The 23,380-nt window shown below is 38.1% G+C and overlaps 1 protein-coding gene across 14 annotated transcripts in view; it reads right to left on the bottom strand.

Annotated features, from left to right (window-relative positions):
* Nucleotides 1–1,945: 1,945 nt before the first annotated feature.
* ntm (neurotrimin) overlaps nt 1,946–23,380 on the bottom strand; it is a 324,623-nt gene continuing 303,188 nt past the window's right edge. For 3 of the 14 annotated variants that reach the window (XM_064351097.1, XM_064351103.1, XM_064351095.1), the window contains 7 exons: nt 16,460–16,585; nt 15,281–15,401; nt 14,527–14,678; nt 13,995–14,039; nt 11,029–11,067; nt 7,046–7,120; nt 1,946–4,629 (listed from right to left, as the gene is read on the bottom strand). In XM_064351097.1, the coding sequence (XP_064207167.1) occupies nt 4,529–4,629; nt 7,046–7,120; nt 11,029–11,067; nt 13,995–14,039; nt 14,527–14,678; nt 15,281–15,401; nt 16,460–16,585 (659 nt within the window). In that variant the 3' untranslated portion in view covers nt 1,946–4,528. Of the gene's footprint in view, nt 4,630–7,045; nt 7,121–11,028; nt 11,068–12,870; nt 13,437–13,994; nt 14,040–14,526; nt 14,679–15,280; nt 15,402–16,459; nt 16,586–23,380 lie in introns of those variants that run through there. The other 11 variants (XM_064351096.1, XR_010332429.1, XR_010332428.1 and 8 more) reach the window with 11 other exon arrangements.

Consider the following 23,380-nt stretch of genomic DNA (forward strand, 5'->3'; position numbering starts at 1 on the left):
AGATCTGGCAGACCCATTTTCCAATTACAGGGTACGGTGAGACAGAAGTCCGACACATTGACTGCCCATGCAACTGGCAACACTGAGATCGAGAATGCAGTCATAGGCATAACGTGGTTTATTAAGGCCAGCACTGTGAAGTGAAAGTAAGACATAAACAAGCAATCCTACTGTGTTTAGATAACCGTATTTCTGAAAAGATGGAACGAAGCAAAGATGATTCAACCATACTCATTGGATCGAGGTGCAGGTTTGTATATGGGGTAATGACTGACCCTTGCAATCAGAGGATGTCAGGCCCAAGCTTGCTCATTCCAGCATTGGCAATCACTTGATGCACCATCTGAAGGGAGGAAATGGCAATTAGAAAGTGCCATTTGGTGCAAGGTATAATTAACATATCGTATCTGTGTTCTGATGCGGTAGAAAAGACAGATCAATCTTATTTAAAAATTACCCTTTTATGGGCTGTGGCGGGCTTTACAGTAATTACTGCTGCAATTACATCGCAGGTGTAATCTCCTGTACAGTGGAGCTGCTGACCCTCCGCCAGCTTGGCATCATCCAGAGAAGCCATTAGATCCAATCACTCTCAGTTTGGGCCAGAGATGGGAAGTAACCACAGTTCAGAGGGTGGTTTCATGGACAGTGCCATGACTATTGCTCCATATGGGCTGCAAGAATGACGTGTGGGGAGTTAAGACATGTGTTCAGCAGAATTGCATTACTCTGAATATCGTCTGTCAATATTATAGGCTGCACTGCCGAACAGCCAACCCGCAAACTCAAAAGACATCCAGCTCAACTCCTCACATGGTGCACCTTTCCAGAACCTCACTGCAGCGGTTGTCATGGACACAGCCTTTGCCCGGATACAACATGAAGCGAACAGGAGAGAACATGCTGTGCTTCAACGTTGATATTATTAAATGAATATTAAGGACATTATATTACATTCACATAATACCATCAGATATAACCAGTTCTCAATTAGGTAATTAGATCAGTAATACAATCATGTTATTTGCATTGCAGAATTATTTACATTAGTCAAAATCATGGATACATGTTCTTAATGTAATTCACACCCTCACTGGAAGAATATTCATGGTCTGCAATGTGCAGATTATGAAATTTAAAGAATCATGAAATGCACATTCCATTAGATAATCTATTTCAGGTTGTGCTGAAAGTTAATGTGGTAGTTAACTGATTGGTGTATATTTTTTTGTTAACAATATATTTTAAAGAAATTAAAACACATTTTTATAAATTGTATTTACTGTTTAATTTCTGTATCATGATGTAAAGAAAGAAGCTGTGTGTTTACCTGTCAAAGGATTATTCAGATCATTGGCACATTTGTCAATCAAGAAAAATTTGCGAAAACTGGTTGAGGCTAATGATCAGTTTTAAGGTAAATTTGATATTGGCGATACAAGTATCAAATTCCAGGTCACAGGAGCACTCTACGCCTGAACAGCACAGGCCTAATGTTAAGACATTTTTATAGTTTAACACTGCTTCTAAAAATTGTCCACATGGTTTATGGTACCAGCTAGCTAGCTAAGTGAAAACACTCAACCTACTGGAGGTTCTCTAGGAACAGTGACACCACTTACACTGTTCATTAAAACCACCACTTACACTATTCATTTGAAACAATCTAAAAGAGAAATCTACTATTATTCAGATTTGGAAGTGTTAATTGGTACAGACTTTTATTCCAACAACCACTGGCCTCATGATATTGTGTAAATTAAAAAAAAAACCTGCAAACATGAGCACACGTATGCAGACACACGCACACACATTAATTTCACTGAATTCATTTACACTCACTACTATGAACCAAACACCATAGCAGGTAGAGAATATCCCACATACCAACGGGCTGAAAGCATGCATTGGACATCCATTGGAAGATTACCAAACTTAGGCCACATAGATACAACATTTTTTTATTACCATCTGTTTTAAATATGAACACACAATCTCATAAAGAAAATACATATGAGCCAAGATTCCTTTACATTACAGGGAGTCAAATGGAATGCCATTTTCCTTCATTCTGGAATTAACTATCCTGGAGAGAACAGCAAACACACATCTCCATGTACCCTGAAAGTGGAAGTTCTGTTTTGCTGTCTGCGGCCAGGGACCAGTATGCATATATTTATTCTTGTACAGTTGACTGCAATAAATCAAGTCTGTGAAGTGATCACAGCAACAGGTGGACATTATCTTTCAATGGCTGGTACTATAGTGCATTGGCAGATCACCAATTTCAAGTTTATTTCTTGTTTGATCCTAGATGAAGAAATATAGAGCACTCTGATGCATTTAATACACTGTCACAGACACACCACTTACAGTAATATAGGGTAGGTACAATACAAGCTCTATTGTCTCCACAGTTATTGAAACAGAAATTAAAGACAAGAAAAAGAAACTTAAAACCTTGCTCAAATTGTTTTGTGTCACTTTGTGTCTGTGTCTGTCTCTCGAATGTTTGATCTGTAACCAAAAAACTTGGCGGTTTGGAAACTTTTATTGAATCTACCCTAAGCATTGCTGTTAACCTGTCCAATCATGTGACCAGTCATGTGGCCGGTCAAAGTCCACTACAAAACATTTGTACGTCAGGAAGTACGTCAATGATCCATTTTCCCACACCGCTGTGAAAGTCACTCCCCTGGAAAATCTGATGTGTACACGGGATGGTGCTTCTGTGTAAGTCCGACACAATTGTCCTTTTTATTAGTAAATGGTATGTGGTGAATGACTGAGAAAAGAATTGCGCTGGATGCTGACATTTTTTTGGCCAGCAAGTATTTAAATAGTAAATAAAAGACAACAAATAACGCACAGCCCAAAACGCTTGGCTGTCCCACGAGGAGAGGAATTGCAATTCTACAGAAAACATACAGAGTATTCAGTTAACTTTCAGTGAAAAAGGCATTTCAAATTCACCATCATCATCACCTTATTAATAATAATAATAATAATCATCATCATCATCATCATCTTCATCATCATCATAATAATCATCATTATAATACTTAATGTTACTGAAATCAGAATTGGTATTTTTAGTATTAAAAATGAAAAGATTAGGAATGAAACATGAATAATAGTTGTTTTGCTTGTCAGGGATATTTATGACATAGCTACAGTACTAAGTCAGCTTAAACAAAACAAGCATACATATCATGAATCCAATTAACACAAATAGCCTGCGATTTGATTTGAGGGATGTGTATCAAGACATTTTTGAACATTATGACTTTGACAATCATATCTGATTTTAATCCTGATAGAAATATAATCCACGCTCTGATAATAGGTCAATACACAATACTGGATAGTAACATGTACAAACGTTTCCACTCACTATATTTGTTCCTTTATGCATTCCCAGTCAAAGTATGTCCAGTTTGCGACAAATTAGAAAATTGATTAATTATACTGCAATGGCAACAACATATAAATCTAAAACAGTAAAATGATCAAATTTCAGGTCGTTTGAAGAAGTGGTGAATACTAGCATTTAAAAGGAATGAGGCACCATTATCAGTGAGGATAACTGACCTCTTAAGCCTGAACAAACGAACACAGTTTCCATTATACAGTGACACTTGTAAGATCGACTCAAAAAAGGGGACCATTTACACTCATAATTCATCATAATGTCATTGTAACATAACACAAAATGTATGACATTAATAATCTTGCAATAAATTACATTACATAATGTTAAGATGTACTTTGCTTGCAAAATGGTAAATACTCCCATATATACTGTATTACCAATTTATAAATCTTATCTTTGCTTGTTTAATCAGATTATTTATTTTTTATTGGATATGGTTTTTAGCTTGTTTTACCATGTTACCATGTTCATGGTTATTGTGCCATTTACAGACAAGAACAGTACCAGGCCCTAAGCCTTTTTCATTTTCTAGTAAAACTTCAGTCAATTAGCAGTAACAGTTTCTGTATAATTACAACTTCAATATTGTTACCTCTGAAAATATTTAATCAATATTACTAAAAATATAGCATAGCACAAACCACTTAAAAATATCATCATTTACAATGTTGAGGAGAGAGACAGATTCAGAAGTCAGAAGTCTCTTCTCTCTATTATTCTGGTTTCTTAAAATACCAGAAAAAGTATTATCATTATTACATTGTTATTACACCTCAAATGAAATATAAAATATAATAATAGCTTAGGAAATTAAAGAAAGCAAAACTGTGAGACCAGGAATTGGGGGCATATTCAGCCAACAAATGGGCAGTATCGTATTTGCTCCAAAACTGTAAAATTATGTTAATATGTTACATCATCCCTACAGTTTGGGAAATCAGAGACAAGGATAACCCATGCACATGTGGTGCAAAAGTCTGTGGTTCCACAAGTGAGAGAGAAAAGAAGATGCAAAAAATTAATTAAACTGCCCCCAAACCCCAACAGCCCACCCCCTGACCCCACCCCTGCCCCACCAGAAAAATATTTGTTGCATCAAAACTTCAGCAGCAGCTGAAGACCGATGATAATAAGTAGACAGGTCGAGGCTTGCGTTCCCATGGTGCCACTGTTCCCATCTTGCACTGCTCCGGGGCCTGCCAAGGAGAGCGAGACGTGTGTGAATGTAACACACCTGATTGTTTTTGTCCTTGCCTAAACCGGAAGATGGATATCAGCTACCAGCTCAAGTACCTGTGGGCGACAGATAGCATTCTGTCCTCGTGCCTTTCTCAGCCTTGCTCAGGTCTCTACTCAATTCTGACTCTTTTCCCTTCAAGGCAATCTTTGTACGTGTATTCTCTCTAAGCTTCATTAAAGTCTAGTGAAATATGTAAGCAGGTTTTTGTGTCATTGCATAACATTACGGAGCTTCTCGGTCATAGAAATGAGGGAAGACTTTTGAGTAATAAAACGAAAAGCAAAAGGAAAAAATAAAACATAAGTATGCACATATACAGTGCCCTCAAAATGTAAGAGAACAGTAGAGAGAAATTTGTTATTTTTGCTATTATGTAAGACCTTCGGATTTGAGATCAAAAGGTAAATGTGAGACAAAAGTACAGACAATCAGCCTTTATTTTATGGAATATAATGTTTCATCGTTTTACAGAAACAGCTGGTTTTCTGTTGAGTAAATCAAAGCAAAAAAAAAAAGAAGAAGTTTGGAAAAGCAATGAAGTGTGATATTTGGTTGCATAGCCCTTAAATGTAATAACTGTATTAAGTGTACAACCAAAAGACACACTTGGTATCTTGTATGGAAAAGCCTTTCCGGGCCTTCACTGCAACCTCTTTCAGTTGCTTTGTTTCTGTGGGTTTCTCTCTTCAGTCTCTTCAGCAAGTGAAATGCATGCTGGATTGGATTTAAATCAGGTGACTGACTTAGCCAGTCCAAAACTTTCCCATTTTCCCCATAGATGTATGCTTTAGTTATATAGGCAGTTTGTTTGGGGTCACTGGCTTGCTGCAGGATGAAGCACCAGCCAATAAAGTTGGAGAAATTTCTTCGTACATGGCCAAACAAAATCTGTCTGTAGACTTCTGAATTCATCCTACTGCTGCCATCCTGTTACATAATCAATAAAGACAAATGAGCCAGTTCCAGAATCAGCCATACATGCCCAGGCCATTACACTACCTTCTCCATATTTCACAGATGATGTGGTATGCTTTGGATCATGGGCTGTTCCTTCTTTTCTCCACACTTTTGATTTTCCATTGCATTGGTAAGGGTTTATATTGGTCTCATCTGTTCATAAAACACTGTTTCAGAACTCTTCTGGCTCATCTCTGCATTTTTTGGTGAATTCTAACCTTGCTTTTGATTCTTGCTGCTGATGAGAGGTTTGCATCTTGAAGTATGGCCTCTATAATTCTGTTCTCAAAGTCGTCTGCATATGGTGGCTTGTGATATTTTCACCCCTGGCCTCTGGAGATTGCTGGTGATGTCACTGACCGTTATGAGGTTTTTCTTCACAGTTCTGTCTCTCATTTGTCTGTCATCAACTGCAATTGGCAGTCCAGTGGTTTCTTTCTTCAAGACTTTCCAAACTGCTGCACTTGATATATCCAGCTCTGCTATCCTTCTTAATGCATTCTTCTGTCCCCTCAGCTTAAAGAATAGTTGTTTTTCAGGAATAGTTAATCCTCTCATCTACATGGTGGTGTATGCCTCTGACTCCGAATACAATTGCCATAGAGAGTAAAACAAAGATGAAAACTGGGGACGACATAGCTCAGAAGGTAAGAGCGGTTGTCTGGTAGTCGGAGGGTTGCCGGTTCGATCCCCCCGCCCTGGGTGTGTTGACGTGTCCCTGAGCAAGACACCTAACCCCTAATTGCTCCCAACGAGCTGATTGGTGCCTTGCATGGCAGCCTTTCACCGTGTGAGTGTGAGTGTGTGTTTGTGAATGGGTGAATGAGAGGCATCAACTGTAAAGCGCTTTGGATAAAAGTGCTATATAAATGCAGTCCATTTACCATAACCAAGAATGGACACTCACTGCTCATTTGTGTGTGAACAATTCATGCAAATGAAAACAACTGAGCAACAGTTAACACCTTAACTTACTTAAAATGGGGAGACTCAACACTCAACAACTCACAGCTGTTTCTGTAAAATGGTAAGACATATATGCATGTAAATACCATAAAGTAAAAGATGATTATACATTTTTGTACACTTTTCTCATATTCATCTTTTGATCTTGAATCTAAATGCCTTAAGTATAGCAAAAACAACTCATTTCAATCTACCATTCCCAAACTTCTGGAGTACGTTTACTCAACTTTAAAGAATAGCAGAATAGGACAGAGGAAGCAGAGGACCTAAAATTTTTCTTAGGAAGTCCAACATCTGCCAATAAGACCTCCAAACACCATGCATGTCACCAGTATCAGTAGTGTTAATTGCTATGGGTTAGTGATTTGTTAATGTTTTTGTTGGCATTCCTGTTATTATGTGTTTAATTTGTTTAGGGTATTAGAAATAATAGTTGACTTGTTACAGACCTCCCCAGATTGCATAGTCTTTTGAAGTTGTCTTTTCTAAAACAGATGCTGTCATTTCTAAAGGAGATGTCATTTCTAAAAGAGAGGTTATATGAACAAAAAAAAACTTACTAAAATGAACAAAGGCAGTCAAATTGTAAATCTACAAGCTTTTCTTGCCTGGATTGAAACAACATTTGTCCTAAAATTTGATTTATTTTTTCAAAGTTAAAGATGATCATTGACCGAATCCAGGCCCATGTTTTGTTTCTAATGAACAGTCATACAAAGTCAGAGCATGTATTGTGGATGTAGGGTTATTTTAAGGCCTGTAGAAGTTAGGTCCTATTGGTGAGGGTTTAAAGTGCAGCAAGCGGAGGCACTTTAGAGGCAGCCTCTTTTCGGTGTCACTAGTGTGCCGGTGCAGAGCAGTCTCACACCACCATCCCACAGTAGAATAAGTCCTTGACCAGTCAAACAGTTGAGGTCAGCCCTAATTGCATCTTTTGTGCAGACAAGTTGATCAGCTTCTGCGGGGATTTAGAGCAGCTGTGGTGAAGAGTTCAGAGACAGGGGCACGGTTGCAGCTTACAGACTGGGGTTAAAGGCTAAGAAACTTGCTGTGTGCTAAGCGTGAATTTGAAGGTTACTACAATGTGGACGTACTGTAACACCTTCTCGCAGGTGCTACTTTGCAAAGTGATCATAAACCAACTTAATTGACTCCCTTTTTTTCCTGTGGGATATTGGATTTACAGAAATTCTTTTGGGCTGTGCGTGGATACAACATTCCAAAACCAATACATTTTAGAACAAAACTATAGACTGGGTAGGCAGATTTTTATTGCATGTAAAATAATTCTGTGCATTGCTGGTATGTACAGTGGTATGAAATGGTATAGGCACCCCCTGCCAAATTGCATGTTTTATTGATCTTATAAAAAATAAGTTAACACAACCTCGGCAGGGAACTCACATAAGACATATTTGTGTAAATCTTGATGCAAATTACTTTTGATTTTCTGAATTTAATAGATTTTTTAAAATAGCAGATGTCATTGTGTGATTTAACATTATTTAATATTGAAATTATTAACCAACTTGTCAGTATAATTGAGTGATTTACAATTGCAATGCTTCTGACGAGCCATGTTTTCTGGCTGTGTTGTTGTGTGATGAAATAAATGTGGCATCAATCTTACTTGGCACAGTCATTTTCTTTGTTGTATTCAGCGTTTGAAGTAAAAGAGTCATTATTGCATGGTACCTTGGAGAAACAATGCCAACAACGTCTATGGAACTGAAAGCTTTTGTCTTGGCTTTTTGTTTACAGGTGCTTCTTGGACATCAACCCAGAAAGATCAAAATCAAAGATGGTAGGCTTCACCCAGAGAGTTAGAACTTTTCTGAGAAAACTAGTTGATTCTGAGTGAATGTCAGTGTAGACATAATTTTCTGAATGGACTCTATATTGTGTTTACATTGGACTTTTTATATCTGCATGTTGTTTGTTCACTCCCTCTGCACCTTAGCTGATCTGCAGTGAGTGTTCTGGTGCAAAATGGCTGCCGTGGATCACTCAGGTGGGTGCTACACATTGGTTGTGGTCACATTACTTGGATGGGATATTTCCTGGGAAAACTTTGTGGGAAGTTGTTGCTGGCAGTGGTGTTGGTGGGCCAGTAGGAGGCAATCTTCGCTCTGGCTCCAGTGCAGTGATGGGGACACTGTGCTGTAGGAGACACTGTCTTTTGGATACCGTAAACTGAGGCCCTGACTCACTGTGGTCATTAAAGCCCCCATGACAGTCATCACAAAGAGTAGGGGGCTCTCCGGTGTCCTGGCTAAATTCCCAATCTGGCTCTCTCAATCTGCCACCTCATCCCAATTAAATTATTCTCTCCTTGTCCACCTCAGCTGATTTGTGGTGATCATTCTGTTGCAAAATGGTTGCCATGCATCACCCAGGTGGGTACTACACATTGGTGGTGGTTGAAGCGAGTTTCCCCCTCATCACTATAAAGCACTCTGAATGTGAGAAAAGCGTTATAAAAAGGCACTTATTTATTATTATTATTATTATTATTATTATTATTATTATTATTATTATTATTAATAATAAAAATGATGTTAAATGGTCAAATTTACAGTATTTAACAATATTAAGTGTCATCTCCAGTGATATAGGCTACTGAGTTGCATTACTTTAACAGTCGATTTGTGAAATACAGGTAATTTAGACACAGATGATTACTTTAATTCTCCAGTAGCATACAGCTATATGACAGTAATCCACGGTCTCGTTTACTGTGAAATCACAGTATACAGTAGTCATTTAATTCTAATTTACTGGGAATTTGTTACAGTACATTACTGCGAATGGGTTAATGGTAAATTACTGTGAAGCTTACTATAAAAGGACTACAACTGGTAGGCTAGTCATTTACTGTAAATTAACAGCCTTGTGTTGGATAGTTAAGATGTTGAGCTTTTTGATGAGATCAGAAGGTTTCCTTCTGACGACTCTTCAGTACTTCAGTTTAATTCAGTTCACTCTGCAGATCATTTTTGTTGTAGTAATGCTGCATAATAGACCAGTGCCCCACTACTCCAGTGTCAGCTGAACCTTTAGTGGGGGTCATCTGCAGTGATTTGTGGGTTGGCTTTGCATACCTGACCAGTCTATGAGCAGTTCTTTTAAAGATTTTTCTCTGTCTTCCAGATCTTGCCTCCAACAGTTCCCCTTAACTTCAATTTCTTAATGATGTTTCAGACAGTGGAAATTCCAAACTGGAAGCATTTAGATATCGTCTTATAGCATTGCCTTGCCTTTCAAGAGGAAATTACCTTTTAGTTTTTTCAAGTCCTTAGTCAGCTGCTTAGAGGAGCCCATAGTTACTGAGAGTAAAACAATACTGAGATGTTAGAAGAGTCAGATTATGTATTAAGATGTGGAATTGTCTTCACCTGGCTTAATTTAAGGCCTAACAGGTCAATCATGTTTGGAGACCTTTAAAAACAAATGTATTAGTGGATCAACTAGAAGGGAAGCTTTTGCAAATGCCAAATTAACTATATTCTTTTTCTTTCAAAATGTTAAATTCAGCAAATAAAATGTTACTGTGCATTAAAATTAGCAGAGATATGTCATGTTTAAGTACCCTGGTTATATTAACTTATTTTCATTTAGAGGTTCAACAAAACATGCAATCTGACAAGGGGTGTTCGAATTTTAGTTATGCTGAAAATCGTCCCAAAAAAAGCGTTCCAACGTGCTAATCGGTGGCACAGGGCATCATCAGAATAAAGCTTGGTAGCTTCAAAAGCAGGCACATCAGAATCATTTTAATGAAATTGTGATTCTGCCCAACTTCCTACAGTGGACAAAATACATTAACAACAACAGCTCTGCATATGGTTCCATTGGCACAATAAAAAAATTGATTTAGAATGGACATATGTATTTTTGTTTGGGGGAGTCACTACTTCCCCTGTTCTCCAGCACCTTCCAAGCATCAGTCCCCTTTCCAGAGGCACTGCTTAATCCCTAATCTATGGATTTACAATGAAATCATGCATGTCTCTGACACTTTGCACACTCTTATAAAGCACAATATTTTCTCATGTATGCTTAAAGTGTTAACTTCATATTTTAAAAATACCTTATTAAGCCATAATTTAGAAAGAATGGCAGTTACATCATATAACACAGACTTAAGTACACAGTGGTACTTAATGTTTTAAAAAATTAATTAAATCATATGAGAAGAGTTATATCCTGAATAAAAATATGTTGCACATTAAGCAAACATGTAGCACGTTCTCTTTAATAATGGCTTCTAGGCTAAAGTCACCTGCTACCATAAATACAGTCTGCTTCACTAATTTTAATTATGTTTATGTGACTACACATTCAATGGACTAAGCCACTGAAAGCCTTGAGTTTTGCCTGAGAATTGTTCAGATAGGCAACTACATACTCACATACAAAAGACAAGTTTTACCTTCAGAAAAGACTGTTTTGTCAGTCGTCGGTGAAAAGGCTGCAAAAGAAATGGACGTTGTGTCCCGTAACGACATGGTAACACAAGAAAGAGTGGCACTGTACGATTCAAACACAACTAGTAGTGGAAGTGCTTACTGCTGTATTTAAAGAGCTACACAAGCAAGATGACAGCTCAGAAGCACCTGCTCAGCTCGCAATTTAATTTTGTAATATTAAGGGGCTGTCGCTAAGAGTCACAGCTTAAGAGAATTCAACCAGGGTGTTGATACATTTATGCCATGAATTTAAATCCAGCTCCTGTTGGAAACGGTAATTAATATACAAAAACACAATATTAACTATGTGTGTCAAATTTTTTGATTGTTTCAGCTAGAACCATTTATAGCAATTATTTTAGCAATTAGCAATTCTAATGCTGTGAAATAATTTCAGTATATCCATTATCATGTGATAATGAATGTGCCTTTAATTACAACAGTTATATGTCGCATGATTTCATATAGAATCGCTTGAGGAATACGGTCTCAGAGCATTCGAAGACTTCTTGCATTAGGCGGATGGTTGTGGTGCCCAAGTAGTGAATTAGTAGTACCTCAGACACCATTTCATGTGCATTCATGGAAAAGAATAATGCGATATGTTTACTGTGTTTTTAATCCTGTTAAGTTATACGTTAACATGTGGATAGGAAATACAATTTTAATGGAAAAAAAAAAAACAGTGAGCCTTTGATTCACATGCTCTATGTTTGGGACAAAGTTATTTTTTCTTGATTTGGCTTTCTCCACAATTTTAGATTTGTAATCAAACAATTCACATGTGGCTAAAGTGCTTTGTTGCTTTACCTGTATGTTTGGGATCATGGTCTTGCGCCATCCAATGAGTTTGAAGGTATTTGGTTAAACTTGAGTAGATAAGATGGTTCTGTGCAATTCAGAATTAATTCTGCTGCTGCTATTAGTAGTTATATCATCTATGTAGACAAGTGAGCTAGTACCTGCGGCAGCCATACATGCCCAAACCATAAAACCCCCACCACCATGTATCACAGATGAGGTGCTTTGGATCTTGGGCAGTTCCTTTTGGCCTCCATACTTTGCTCTTGCTATCACTCTGATACAAGTAAGTTTTGGTCTCATCTGTCCACAAGACATTTTTTCAGAACTCTGTGGGCTTTTAGGTACTTTTTAGCAAACTATAACCAGGCCATCCTGTTTTGTAGCCTCTGTAGTTCAGTGTGGTGCCCTGAGGGACAATGTATAAAAAGTGCTGTAATTTATACATGGTGAAACTAAAATGCATACAAATTCCCTTTAACAAAATTGAGAATCTACACTTTAACCATGCGTGAATTGTATGATTTCAAATTTCAAATTGTATTGTATAAGAATATAGAGGCAAATCACGAAAAAATGTGTCTTTTCCCAAACATTATGGAGCACATTGTACATTGTGCAGCCTTTTTTTCATTGTTATTGGATGAGCCTCAAAGCACATATGCAGTTGTTATGTGTATTTTATATATTACATTTTCTGTACAGTACTGTATTGCAATGCATGATTCATAAAACTATTTTGTAACAAGAGCATTGTTGAGTCAGGGACAGTATGTTAAGGGGTTTCTTTGACGCCTGTAATACAATAATGTCTAATTTCCCTTAGATTTTCCAGAATTCAATACGGTTTCTTTTGGGAGAGCTATCCAATTACACTGCCACAGCAGATTATACTAAATCGTGCAGAAGGATAATTAAAATAATAGCGGTTTCCCCACAATCAAAATCAAAGTAATTAAGGAATCCCAGGAGAGGACATAGTTAACGCATGCTGTTTTGCTTACTTTAAAATCCTCCACGTGAATAACATGTTCAATGCCATGTTAAAAGGGACAATATACATAAGAAAAAAAAACAACATAAAAGGCATTACTTCCATGTTTGGACATCTGTTATGATCTTGGACAACAACGTTTTTCAGCACATTGGTTATAAGCAAAAGTACGTAAATAGGCCCCCAGTGTGTTTCCCACAATCATTTATACAACAGGAACAACAGTGACAGACGACAATTAGCACCATGTAAGCATCTACATTGTACGTGCATGCACAGAGAAAAAACACAGAAACAACAACCTTTCTATCAGTACACTGAACAGTAAACCAGAACACCGCAAGACGCACTTGTGACAGCACAGGGTAATGCTATGACAGTTACTTACATGCAGATGTCAGTGCATGCAAAATCAGTGAGGCCGCATCATGTCATGCAAAGGGAGGGTTAAGAGAAAGCAAACTGGCTGTTAGCAAAATCTAAACTGAGCCTTTGTTTACCATTTCCATTCTGAGTCACCATGCAACCCTTTAAAGTGGTGGGATGAGAGAGGAGCATGTCTTGTAATTGGCAAAACTGTGAGAACAAGTAGAGGTAATGTACTTCCGGCTGTGCTAATAACATGCTTCAAAACTAAATAGAATTTTCTCATGAATAAAAGGAATGGGGATGTTTTCTTTTTATTTTTGAATGCTAATGATGCTTCAATACTGTAGCACAGCAGTCCAACGACCGTCTGGCAATTAAATTCCATTAGAGTGACCTGGGGAAGTGCCAGTCCCTTTTGAGTGCAAGACCTTGGCTTAGATTCAATGTATTTTTATCATTATAAGAAATATATGCAAGTGTTAATTGTTTTGTTTCTATCGTTCAGCGATGGCCAAAATGATCACACAAAACCAACACATTAACATTGCATGTATTCGTATGTCAAAGGTCAAATGTTGACAGAAAGCATGCCATTATATTGCATTGTCTCATGCCGTATTGGTACTGTTATAAGGGCAGCACTGATGTTTTTGGAACAGTTTGTCAGAATGTGGTCAGTCTGAAAATGGCAAGGTTGTTTCGCATGCATGTCGGAACATTTCTGTTAGAGGAGTAATTACAGCAATTGCTGACAAGCTCATGCACAGTACTGACCTTGCAATAGTGTCGAGCTAGTGGGCTCATTAACTTCTACACCAGAAAAATAAAACAGAACAAAGCAAAATGACACAAAAAAAACAGATGCAAAAAATCATTGACAGTACACCATTGTGAGCGGTGCAAACAAGTGAGCTTGAAAGCAGATGAGCTCTCATCGAGTCAGGAGCAACGTTAGGCATAAACCGTGACGTGAGCGGAGTTACTGTTAACGGTCTTAAACAGTGTTAGGAGCGGCAGGTTCCATTTACAGCACCGGCCCTTACAGTGCACTTCAGTGCGAGATCACTGAAGGACCTCCTCAATTGTGAAAAGACTCACTTCCAATCTTCTGTACATGGGCGAGGACAAGCATGGTAATTGTCTAAATCATCTGTTCATTTGCAATATGACTGAATTAAAGGTCTGTTCATCACATACTTATTCAACGTAGTACCGCACGCAGTCAGGTAGGACTCATTTCACACAGGGCTCCTGTAGGGGTGGAAAACAGGATAAGGTCTATACTGCCTATACTCACCGTACAGAACCATGCTGGTGTTCGCGCTGCCCAGTTTGTTGATAGCGACGCAGGTGTAGTTGCCATAGTCCACTTCGGACACGTTGAAGAATGTCAGCATCGACACCTTGCCATCTTCTTTGATATCAATGCCGTCCAAGTCGCTGAAGAGCCTGTGACACATTTGCATCACATTCCATTTCACAATCTAAATTATCATTTAAAAAGGCTTGGAGGATGACCAGGATTTAAGCCAATAATCATCTAGTACAGACTCCAGTTACCAAATTTGCTATATTTGTTCAGGCTGCAGTCAACACCTTGAGCTTCCATGTGCCCTAATGTTCCTCTCAAGTCAGAGGTTCATTGGTTAAAATTCAAGGAAAAGTTCCCACCAATTTATATAGACAGGCATGCATAGCAATTCCTTAACTCATAGCAGACTTTATGGGCTGGTGTACACATGCTTGCTTGTCCAACCATTCTAATAAGGCTTATTTTTTCATTGTTGCACAAACATTTGCCTACAAAATGCACTGTGGAAACAAAATTAATTTACAAATAGAAGAAGAAGATTATCATTGGCAAGAAAATCGCATTTTCCACACCAGACAGCAACTTTAAGATTTTTTTCTTTTTTTTAGTTGGATTGGTTAGCTGTAACAAGAATTTTCCCCCCTCATTTTCCTCATTATAAGACTTGGTCAAGACCAAACACCTGCAGATCAAAAATAAAAACAAAATCCTGTAATTTAAAATACATCAAAAGGGTTACCTTCTGTCATCTCGGTACCACTCGAAATCAGCCTCGGGCACAGCATCGGCCTCACACTGAAGGACCCCGCGCTGGCTGAGAGAGACTCCGATGTCTCTGCCCTCTGTCACAGATGGGGGGTCTGCAGCACAAGACAAGCTCTACTAAGACCAGCAGGTGAGAGAGGCTCATGCACGCATCACGGGCACTGCTTATAAAAGCAAATCAAACTAAGCATTTAAAATACATATCCGGTTTGGAGATACGGGAGCAGGCAGAAAGAAAAAAACTGACGGACGTAGACAAGGCTCATCTACTCCACAGTGAGTTTCTTTCCCCCGCTCTCCTTTTAATTCATTTTCATTTCGATTTTGTATTCTTTTAAACATTCGTTATTAAATCTATAAAATAAAACCACAAATAAATTATAAGCCAAAACAGGAAGTCATTTTCACTTTTGTTCAAAATCTTTTGTTGCACTTCGTTTTAAGCAAAGCTGAAAAGAGCTTTGACATTGTTACTGAATCAATTTTATTTCCTTCAAACCATCTCACTGGCCCAGATAACACATCGTTTAGTCTGACCTCTAGTGGTAATCCTCTAATCTTTCTTTTTCTGTCCACTGACATACACAATCTTCAGCTGCAAAGCTTGAAATAAACACCACAATATTACTTGCCAACAGCTTCTGCAACTAAAACAGCTCAATCATATAATTTTGGGTAAAAACAAAGGGGAAAAAATCTAATACACTATAATATGTACAACTGTAAATTTCACAGCTCAACTGAATGCAACTCCTTGTGCTTGAAATAGACGGTTGACAGTGTGTATTTTAAATACGCTTCACAGATTGAAAACTAGCTGCTGGGTACTCCACATATTTTATTTGCAATCACGTCGAAAAGCATGACACTTGCAAGTATTATACTACAGACAAATGGCACCAAACTGAAATGAAACACTACACACGCCTTTATTCAGCACATTACACCATGCGATTCAGTTCCATTAACTACCATCACTGTCTGACTGGAATACCTGCCATACCAATATCTGACAGCCAGGCATGTCCATATTTCACACATCCTATTTCATGAGAGCACTATGGGTATATAAGCCAGAGCTATAAACCAGCTATTCTTGGCAAAAGCACCAAAGCGGCAGAGCCGGGGTGAACGGCGCAAGGAAGGGACTCACAGTTGACGGTTAATACGACCGTCTGCACATCTGCGGACACCTCGTTGACCGCGGTGCACTCATACGTCCCGGCCCGCTGCCTGGAGATGGATGGGATCTCCAAGTACTCGTCTTCCGAAACAAGACCTTGAGTTGATAGGAAGGAGGAGAACATGCATCACTGTATGTGTCATTCAAGGGTCAACAAAAAAAACACATTAATAACATATAAACCTGTATTTCACCCAGTCAGAATTCAACTCAAATTCAAACTTTATTTGTATAGCGTCTGCTCCTAGGCATGATTTTGTTTCTCTCTCTCTCTTTTTTAATTTATTTTTTTTGCCGGAACCTGCGGGCCTGCCAAGGTCAGTCGTTGTCCGTAACTGAGTGAGTGACCGACTGACTCACTCCCATTGTTGAAATGCGCATGCATGGCTAGCACACTCCCGTCCGGTAGGTGGCGGAATGCACCTATGCTTCTTTGCAAACTGCCATTAAACGCAAGAAGTCTACTGTTATTGCGTACAAGAATATTTCAGAATGGTCAAAGGCACTGGAAATCAAAGAGGAACATTTGGATAGCAAAACGGCAAATATCAGCAAAAGAAATAGGCAACTTAAAATATATATTTCCATCAGTGATATCATGCTAAGAATCAAATTTGGGTTTTTTGTTCCACAGGTCAGCAAGTAAAGCCACTCTCTCAGTCATCCAAAAGGATGACATTATAGGCTGGTTGAGAACTGGACTAGCTATCTGCTGGATGAAAATGAGATGGGCTCAGTTAAAAAAAGATGTTTGCTGAAAACCTTTCATCTGCTGAGCACAGGGGTGTGGGCCAACATGAGCTGTGTTGTTTAAATCAGTGCAAGCACAGACATTTGGCAAAGTAGAAGTTACATCTAGGGCCATGACTTCTTATGTTTAAAACATTATATTGGACAGAATTGATTGCCCAATTTAGGTCTTGGTCTCATTGACTCTCAATGGGGAGAAAGTGTCTTCTGAAACCTGTGGGAAAACAAGAGTCCAGTACCATTTATGGCCAGAAAATCAAAAGCTTCAGCTTCTGGGAGACTGTTTCCCCTGGCAGTACACAGAGTCTGGCTCAACAAGGCTTGCCTAGTCTTGTTTACTTTAGTTTTCCTTTAATTATAATTCAGAATGATGTACTGAACAACCAAAGAACACAACTCTTTATGGGGAAGATTGGAGGGAAAAAGATCTTAAAGTTCATTCTCAGTTGAAATGACAACGGGCCAAAAAAGTAACCAGGAAGTATCAGACACTTCCATCACACATTTAACATTGATGTCCAAACACATATCAGTGCAGAATGAAGCTAATGAACACAGGTTCTAGGCATACATCCCATTTTTTTAATTAAAGAGGAAAAAAATAACCACAATCAAAACATTGGGATCATGTTCCAATTCATAGCTAGGAAGATAATGGGCCAACAGAGAGATTTAGACCATTGTTGTAATGTATCCAATTTAAATGTCTTTACTAATGCATTATAGTACCTTTATAAAATATTGGAGGAAAAAAGTGAAAGAAGGGAAAAGATTTACACGAAGGCATATGCAGAGTCTTAGCTGCTGTTGATCATTTCATGTCACATACACATAAAGAGTTATGCAGTGCATTCTTGCAGTAACTTAGATACTTGCAAAGCATTTGTGTGTTGGGCATACTCATTGTCCACACACAGTAGATAGTAGCACTAAATGCCAGTGAACCCTTATTTTTTTATTTCAGTTACTCTAAGGAGGAAGTGTTAACCATGTTGGTGGGTTTACATGAGAACGTGTCATCTGGGCTCGATCTAATTGATGACAAGTTTCTTAAGCCTACTGCTCTTTGTATTGCAGCTCCAATTAGATACTTGTTTAATTTGTCACTGTGTCAAAGAATATTCCTAAAGGACTTGAAAAAACTGTGCCCAATATTAAAAGATAACAACATGTTGTGTGAAACAGTAACTTACTACTCTCCCATCATAAGACTCTTCAAAGGATTTTAAGTATAATTACTATCCTTTCAAGAATTGTATGACGTAAGTGTAGTAGACTAATTGGTCTACTGTTTCACACAACAAATTGTTATCTTTTGTTATTGCGCATAATAAATTTAAAACTGTTCACTGTAAAGATCATTCAACAACCGCAGTGCTAATTAAAATAATGTAGCTTGATTTCAGCGTAGCATTTGATCTGTTAGCCATTAAATCATGGTTAGTTAAATAGTTACTGTTGATTTGACGATTGCAATGTTATTTCACAAAAATGATTTTGATCCTATTCTCATTCAGTAAAGTGTGCAGCTCAGTACATGTGTGACGTGGTTCTGTCTCAACAAGTGACAATGTGTGGTACAGTTTCTCAGGCCAAAATTATTCATACAATAGCCAAGTGAAATGTTGTTCTGTAATTTGGAGGAATTGTACGCGTCCACAGTCAGTTCAAGCCAGGCAGCCAGAATGGTTTATCAATGTGGATACAAGTCATCCTCCGTTGACATACATAGCACTCTTGGGTGGCCATTTAGATCAGAATGGTCTATTAACAATTCTTTCAAATTATTACATATTAGTGCATCTTACTAAAAGGCCATCTAGTTGACACATACTCTTAATTTTGTCAAGGAAAAACAGTCACCACTGAACATGATAAATAGAGGCAAAGGAGAATATATACCACCAAGACTAAGGCTAAAACTGGATAAAAGAGTGTTTTGGAGTAATGAACAACCTTAACCAAGAAACATGTCAAATAAAATTTTAATTAAGTGTAAATAATGTGATTTGCATGTTGTTTAAATTTTTTTGTTTGCTTTTTGAATATTTTGTTTTTAAGAACTCCTGAAAGATGAGCCAAGGCTAATCCAAACAAAAATTTAATGAAAATGGAAAATGAAAACACCCAAAAGAATACTCATTGATGGGAAGAAATCAGGCAAGATTCTGTAGATGAGAAACCGAACAATAATGTTTATATAATTTTCTGTATAAAATAATTGGCCTCATATATTCAACTTCAATACTCAATAAAGAAAAAAAAAAGTGTCTCTGAAAAGAATGCTCAAACGCACTGACAAATTCAAGGCGGAAAAAAAGGTGTAAGAACAATGAAATAAAAAAACCCCATCTTGCATTGAACATCACCATCAAAGAACACGAAAGGCGGAATTTTTTTCTTCTTCTTTTTCTTCCAAGATCCCCAGGTGCTCACAGTGACAGGACTAAAATGCACATGTATTCACTTTGGTGAGTTTGGAGAGACAACAGCTCACACCTGGGAGCATTCGCTAATGAGAGAAGTCATTCTAGGGCTCCGCTCACCTGATGACGAGCATCAGGAGAGAATGCCCCCGGAAACCACCCAGTCTTAAAACAGCCTTGATACCCTTCCCCAGCAGCGAGTTCTGAATCCAGCTGCGAACCAGAGTTTTACTGAAAGGCAGCAACCCTGAATGCTTTTCATAGCTTTCATTTTCAGTTTTCAAAAATGGTGTACTTAAATAATTTAAACCATGGCCATACTGATTATAAAAGTCATGGTTTACTTTAAAAAAATGTATTGGTCTATTGCTTCTTTGGCCCTACAAAATTTCTACAAGGTTTCTTTCTTTCTTTCTCTCTCTCTCTCTCTCTCTCTCTCTCTGGCAATGTGGGAGAATAAACAAACCATTGCTGTGTATTTGCCTCAGTTGCTTTAAGATGACTTCAAGCATTTATGGAAATTACAGAAGAAAAAAATGCAGAAGCTAATACAAGGTCATAAAAAGAGCATGCAATTCTCTCTTGAGACATCCAAGACTGACCACACCACCACAAATAATGTCAGAACAGGCGAGCATCTGCTTCTAAATGGGATGTATAACTCAGAGTATCCTCAAGATAAATGCTGTAAACAAAAACTTTACTCTCTCCATTTCTGAGAATTATATTTATTATCTGCATTTGAAGGCTCTGGGAGCTGAGATGTTTTTCTCATTAAATATGCAACCACTTGCAGATATTGTTTACTGGCAAGAAAAAAATTTAAATTCCTTCTCAGATAACATAACTCTATGCAGCAACGAAGGTACTTGAAGATCTACAGGTAATAACAACAACAACAACAACAACAATAATAATAATAATAATAATAATAATAAAATAATAATAATAATGTTTAAAAACTGGATGACAGCCAGTTTTCTGCTTATTGACCTAGATAAAACTGAGATTGTGTTCTTATGACCAAAAAAATATTTGTGACACAATGCCCAAATATGTAACTCTTAGACAGGACATTATTTAACTTAATTTTGATGCATTTCTGTTTCACCTTGAATCAGATGAAAATCTTATGAGTTAAGCTTTCTTGTATGGCTCCCATTTTTCTTATTTAAAGTGGAAATCATTTAAAAAATAATCTAGTTACAGAATATGAGCTGCATAATATTTTTCTTTTTCATGAATTTCTTTTTATTTTTATGCATGGGTAAGATCATCATCTTCTAATGAGAACAATTTTATTTAATTTTTTTGTCAATGAACTGTAATGATGAAAAATCTTAGACTAACAAATGACCTTGATGTTCCTTTGGAGCACACTCTGAGCCATCACTTACAACCGAGAAATACTTACAAACCTATATTTCTCTAAATATGAGGAAATATTGAGCAATGCATGCCGAAATAAGGTAGCAAACTGAGTGCCAATCTTGTTGTATACCACGTGAGTCTCTCTCCAAAATTCAATATTTAATTATGTAGCACATAGTATGCTCTGAATTCAATTAACATTTTTCCTGAACTATCACTTACAAATAAATGCAAATGTTTTTTGGCATACAACCAAGTTTGGCAATTCAACCATTACAAATTCAGCTTACCCGCACAGTTTGCTGGGGGAGAACCAGTATCTTCATATTCTCATATCAAAGTTAAGGACAAATATTGAATTCAGCCCCATGAATATGAAATTAGCTTAGCAACAATTCTTTCCACTCCTCTGGAAGTATGTTTTTACAAGAACAAGAATGCATAAAGTATAATAATTAACATCATAAAGAAAACGGCACAAGTAAGTACAGTCATCGATAGAAGCATTATTCATTATACTGTTACAACAACACCCACAGTGAAACAGCCAACATCCTCAATCATATACTGGCACTGCAAATGACAAAATTGCTATTGGAAATAAACACAGTGACTTCACGGTACCCCAGAGATTGGATTAGGGCGATGCCCTCCAGCTGATCCCCTGTCTGAAGGAGAGTGCATTGGTCATAATGCTGGGTGAGTTTGCTAGCACATAATAGCCACAGGCACACAGAGTGTAGGGAAAGTCGTCAGTCACAGCCTCACTGTCGACTGGCTGTGGCGGTCTGCTGCAGGAGAAAGCGGCCGATACCCAATCTAAGCCACCGGAGACCTCCTCACTCTGGAATTCTGGGAGGAGGTGCTTTTGTGGCTGAACACGCTGGGGTCACGCCCACAGTCTTCTCCGCCGACTCTGGCGTACTTCAGAGAGCGAGCAGAGCCACGCCGCGCCGTGCCGCGGGCCCATTCCACGGATTGGAAAAAAAAAAACGAGAGAAAAGGAAACTCAGGGGAGGTTGAGAGAGGAGTGGAGAGGAGGTGGATCAATCTGGGGAGGCCATCTGGTGTCATTCCACCAGGGACACGCTGCGCAATCGAGTTCCTCCGAGGGGACGGACGTGACAGAACGTGGAAAAAACTGCAAGGGGAGTCAAGTCACCTGCTGCAGCACAGCAGTACAGTTACACCGCATCCATTTTAGGGTCAAGAGTGCACTGTGTGCACGGCCCAGTCTCTGCATTCAAATACACAACCCTTTTCATGCAATACAAAAATGTGTTCTTACATGCAATAAGGTTTGGAAAAGGAAGTGGCAAGGGTCGAATAACACAGACAGACTTAGAAAACGTACCGGAACAGTGCACTCACAAGACACTAAAACCACCACATAGCCTCAGGTACTCTAAAACCAGCATATCTGGACAAGATGGAGACAGCAGCCAATTGGACAAGACATAGACAGCAGCCAAACCTCAAAGTTGAATTGCCAAAAGAAAGAAAATTATGAAATTGGAAAATATATATATATTTTTTAAATCATACATGTATATATATGTATACCCCTCTACTGGGGTTTATGTCAAGAAATCACCTGAGCCAAAACAAATGACACCATAGACTTGTACATAGGCTAGAAAAAGGCAATGCATTATTTTCCATTGAGCTGAAAGCCTTTTCAGAAGCACCTGAAAATATTGTGCATCAAGAATGGGCACCTGTATGTAAAAATGCATGTCACTGTCTTTGGTAGTGCCTAAGGCTCTGTATTTCACACAGCCACTGTATGCATATGCAAATTACAGCACTACTAACAGCTCATTCCACCTCCCTCCCCTTCCCCTGACAGTCGAGCACAAGTAGGTCAGAGGGCATAGTAAGGGAAAACCAAGTGGTTTGATTATTAGTGTATATGATAAGCAACCATTATGAACAGGATTTCTGCACAGAAGCCCTCCAAAAGGACACCTTTTGACTGAAGCCAAAAAGAAGGAATGTGGTTTGTGTAGTTCCAGAGGATTTTAAACCATTTTCCTGGTTAGGAAAATTAGGAAAATAAATCTCCTGTATGACCAGGTTATTTGGCCATTTTGGTTTTTAAGGGGTTAATGACAAATGCAAACTAATAATAGTGACCTTCGTAATAGTTGTATTCAAGCTCAGAATTGAATAAAAATTGATGAGATAGATATGTGGCACTGAAAATGTAGCAAAAAGGGCAGACTGTCACATATATTTAATGCATTTCTTTTAGTGTCGGGTGTTCATGAATGAGTCGGCTCTTTGTATGCAAAGCCTATATAAAATAACAATCTAGCAAGAATGGTGAGATGTTTCTTTGACT

The sequence above is a fragment of the Anguilla rostrata genome, chromosome 9, assembly GCF_018555375.3.
Source record: "Anguilla rostrata isolate EN2019 chromosome 9, ASM1855537v3, whole genome shotgun sequence".
Lineage (NCBI taxonomy): Eukaryota > Metazoa > Chordata > Actinopteri > Anguilliformes > Anguillidae > Anguilla > Anguilla rostrata.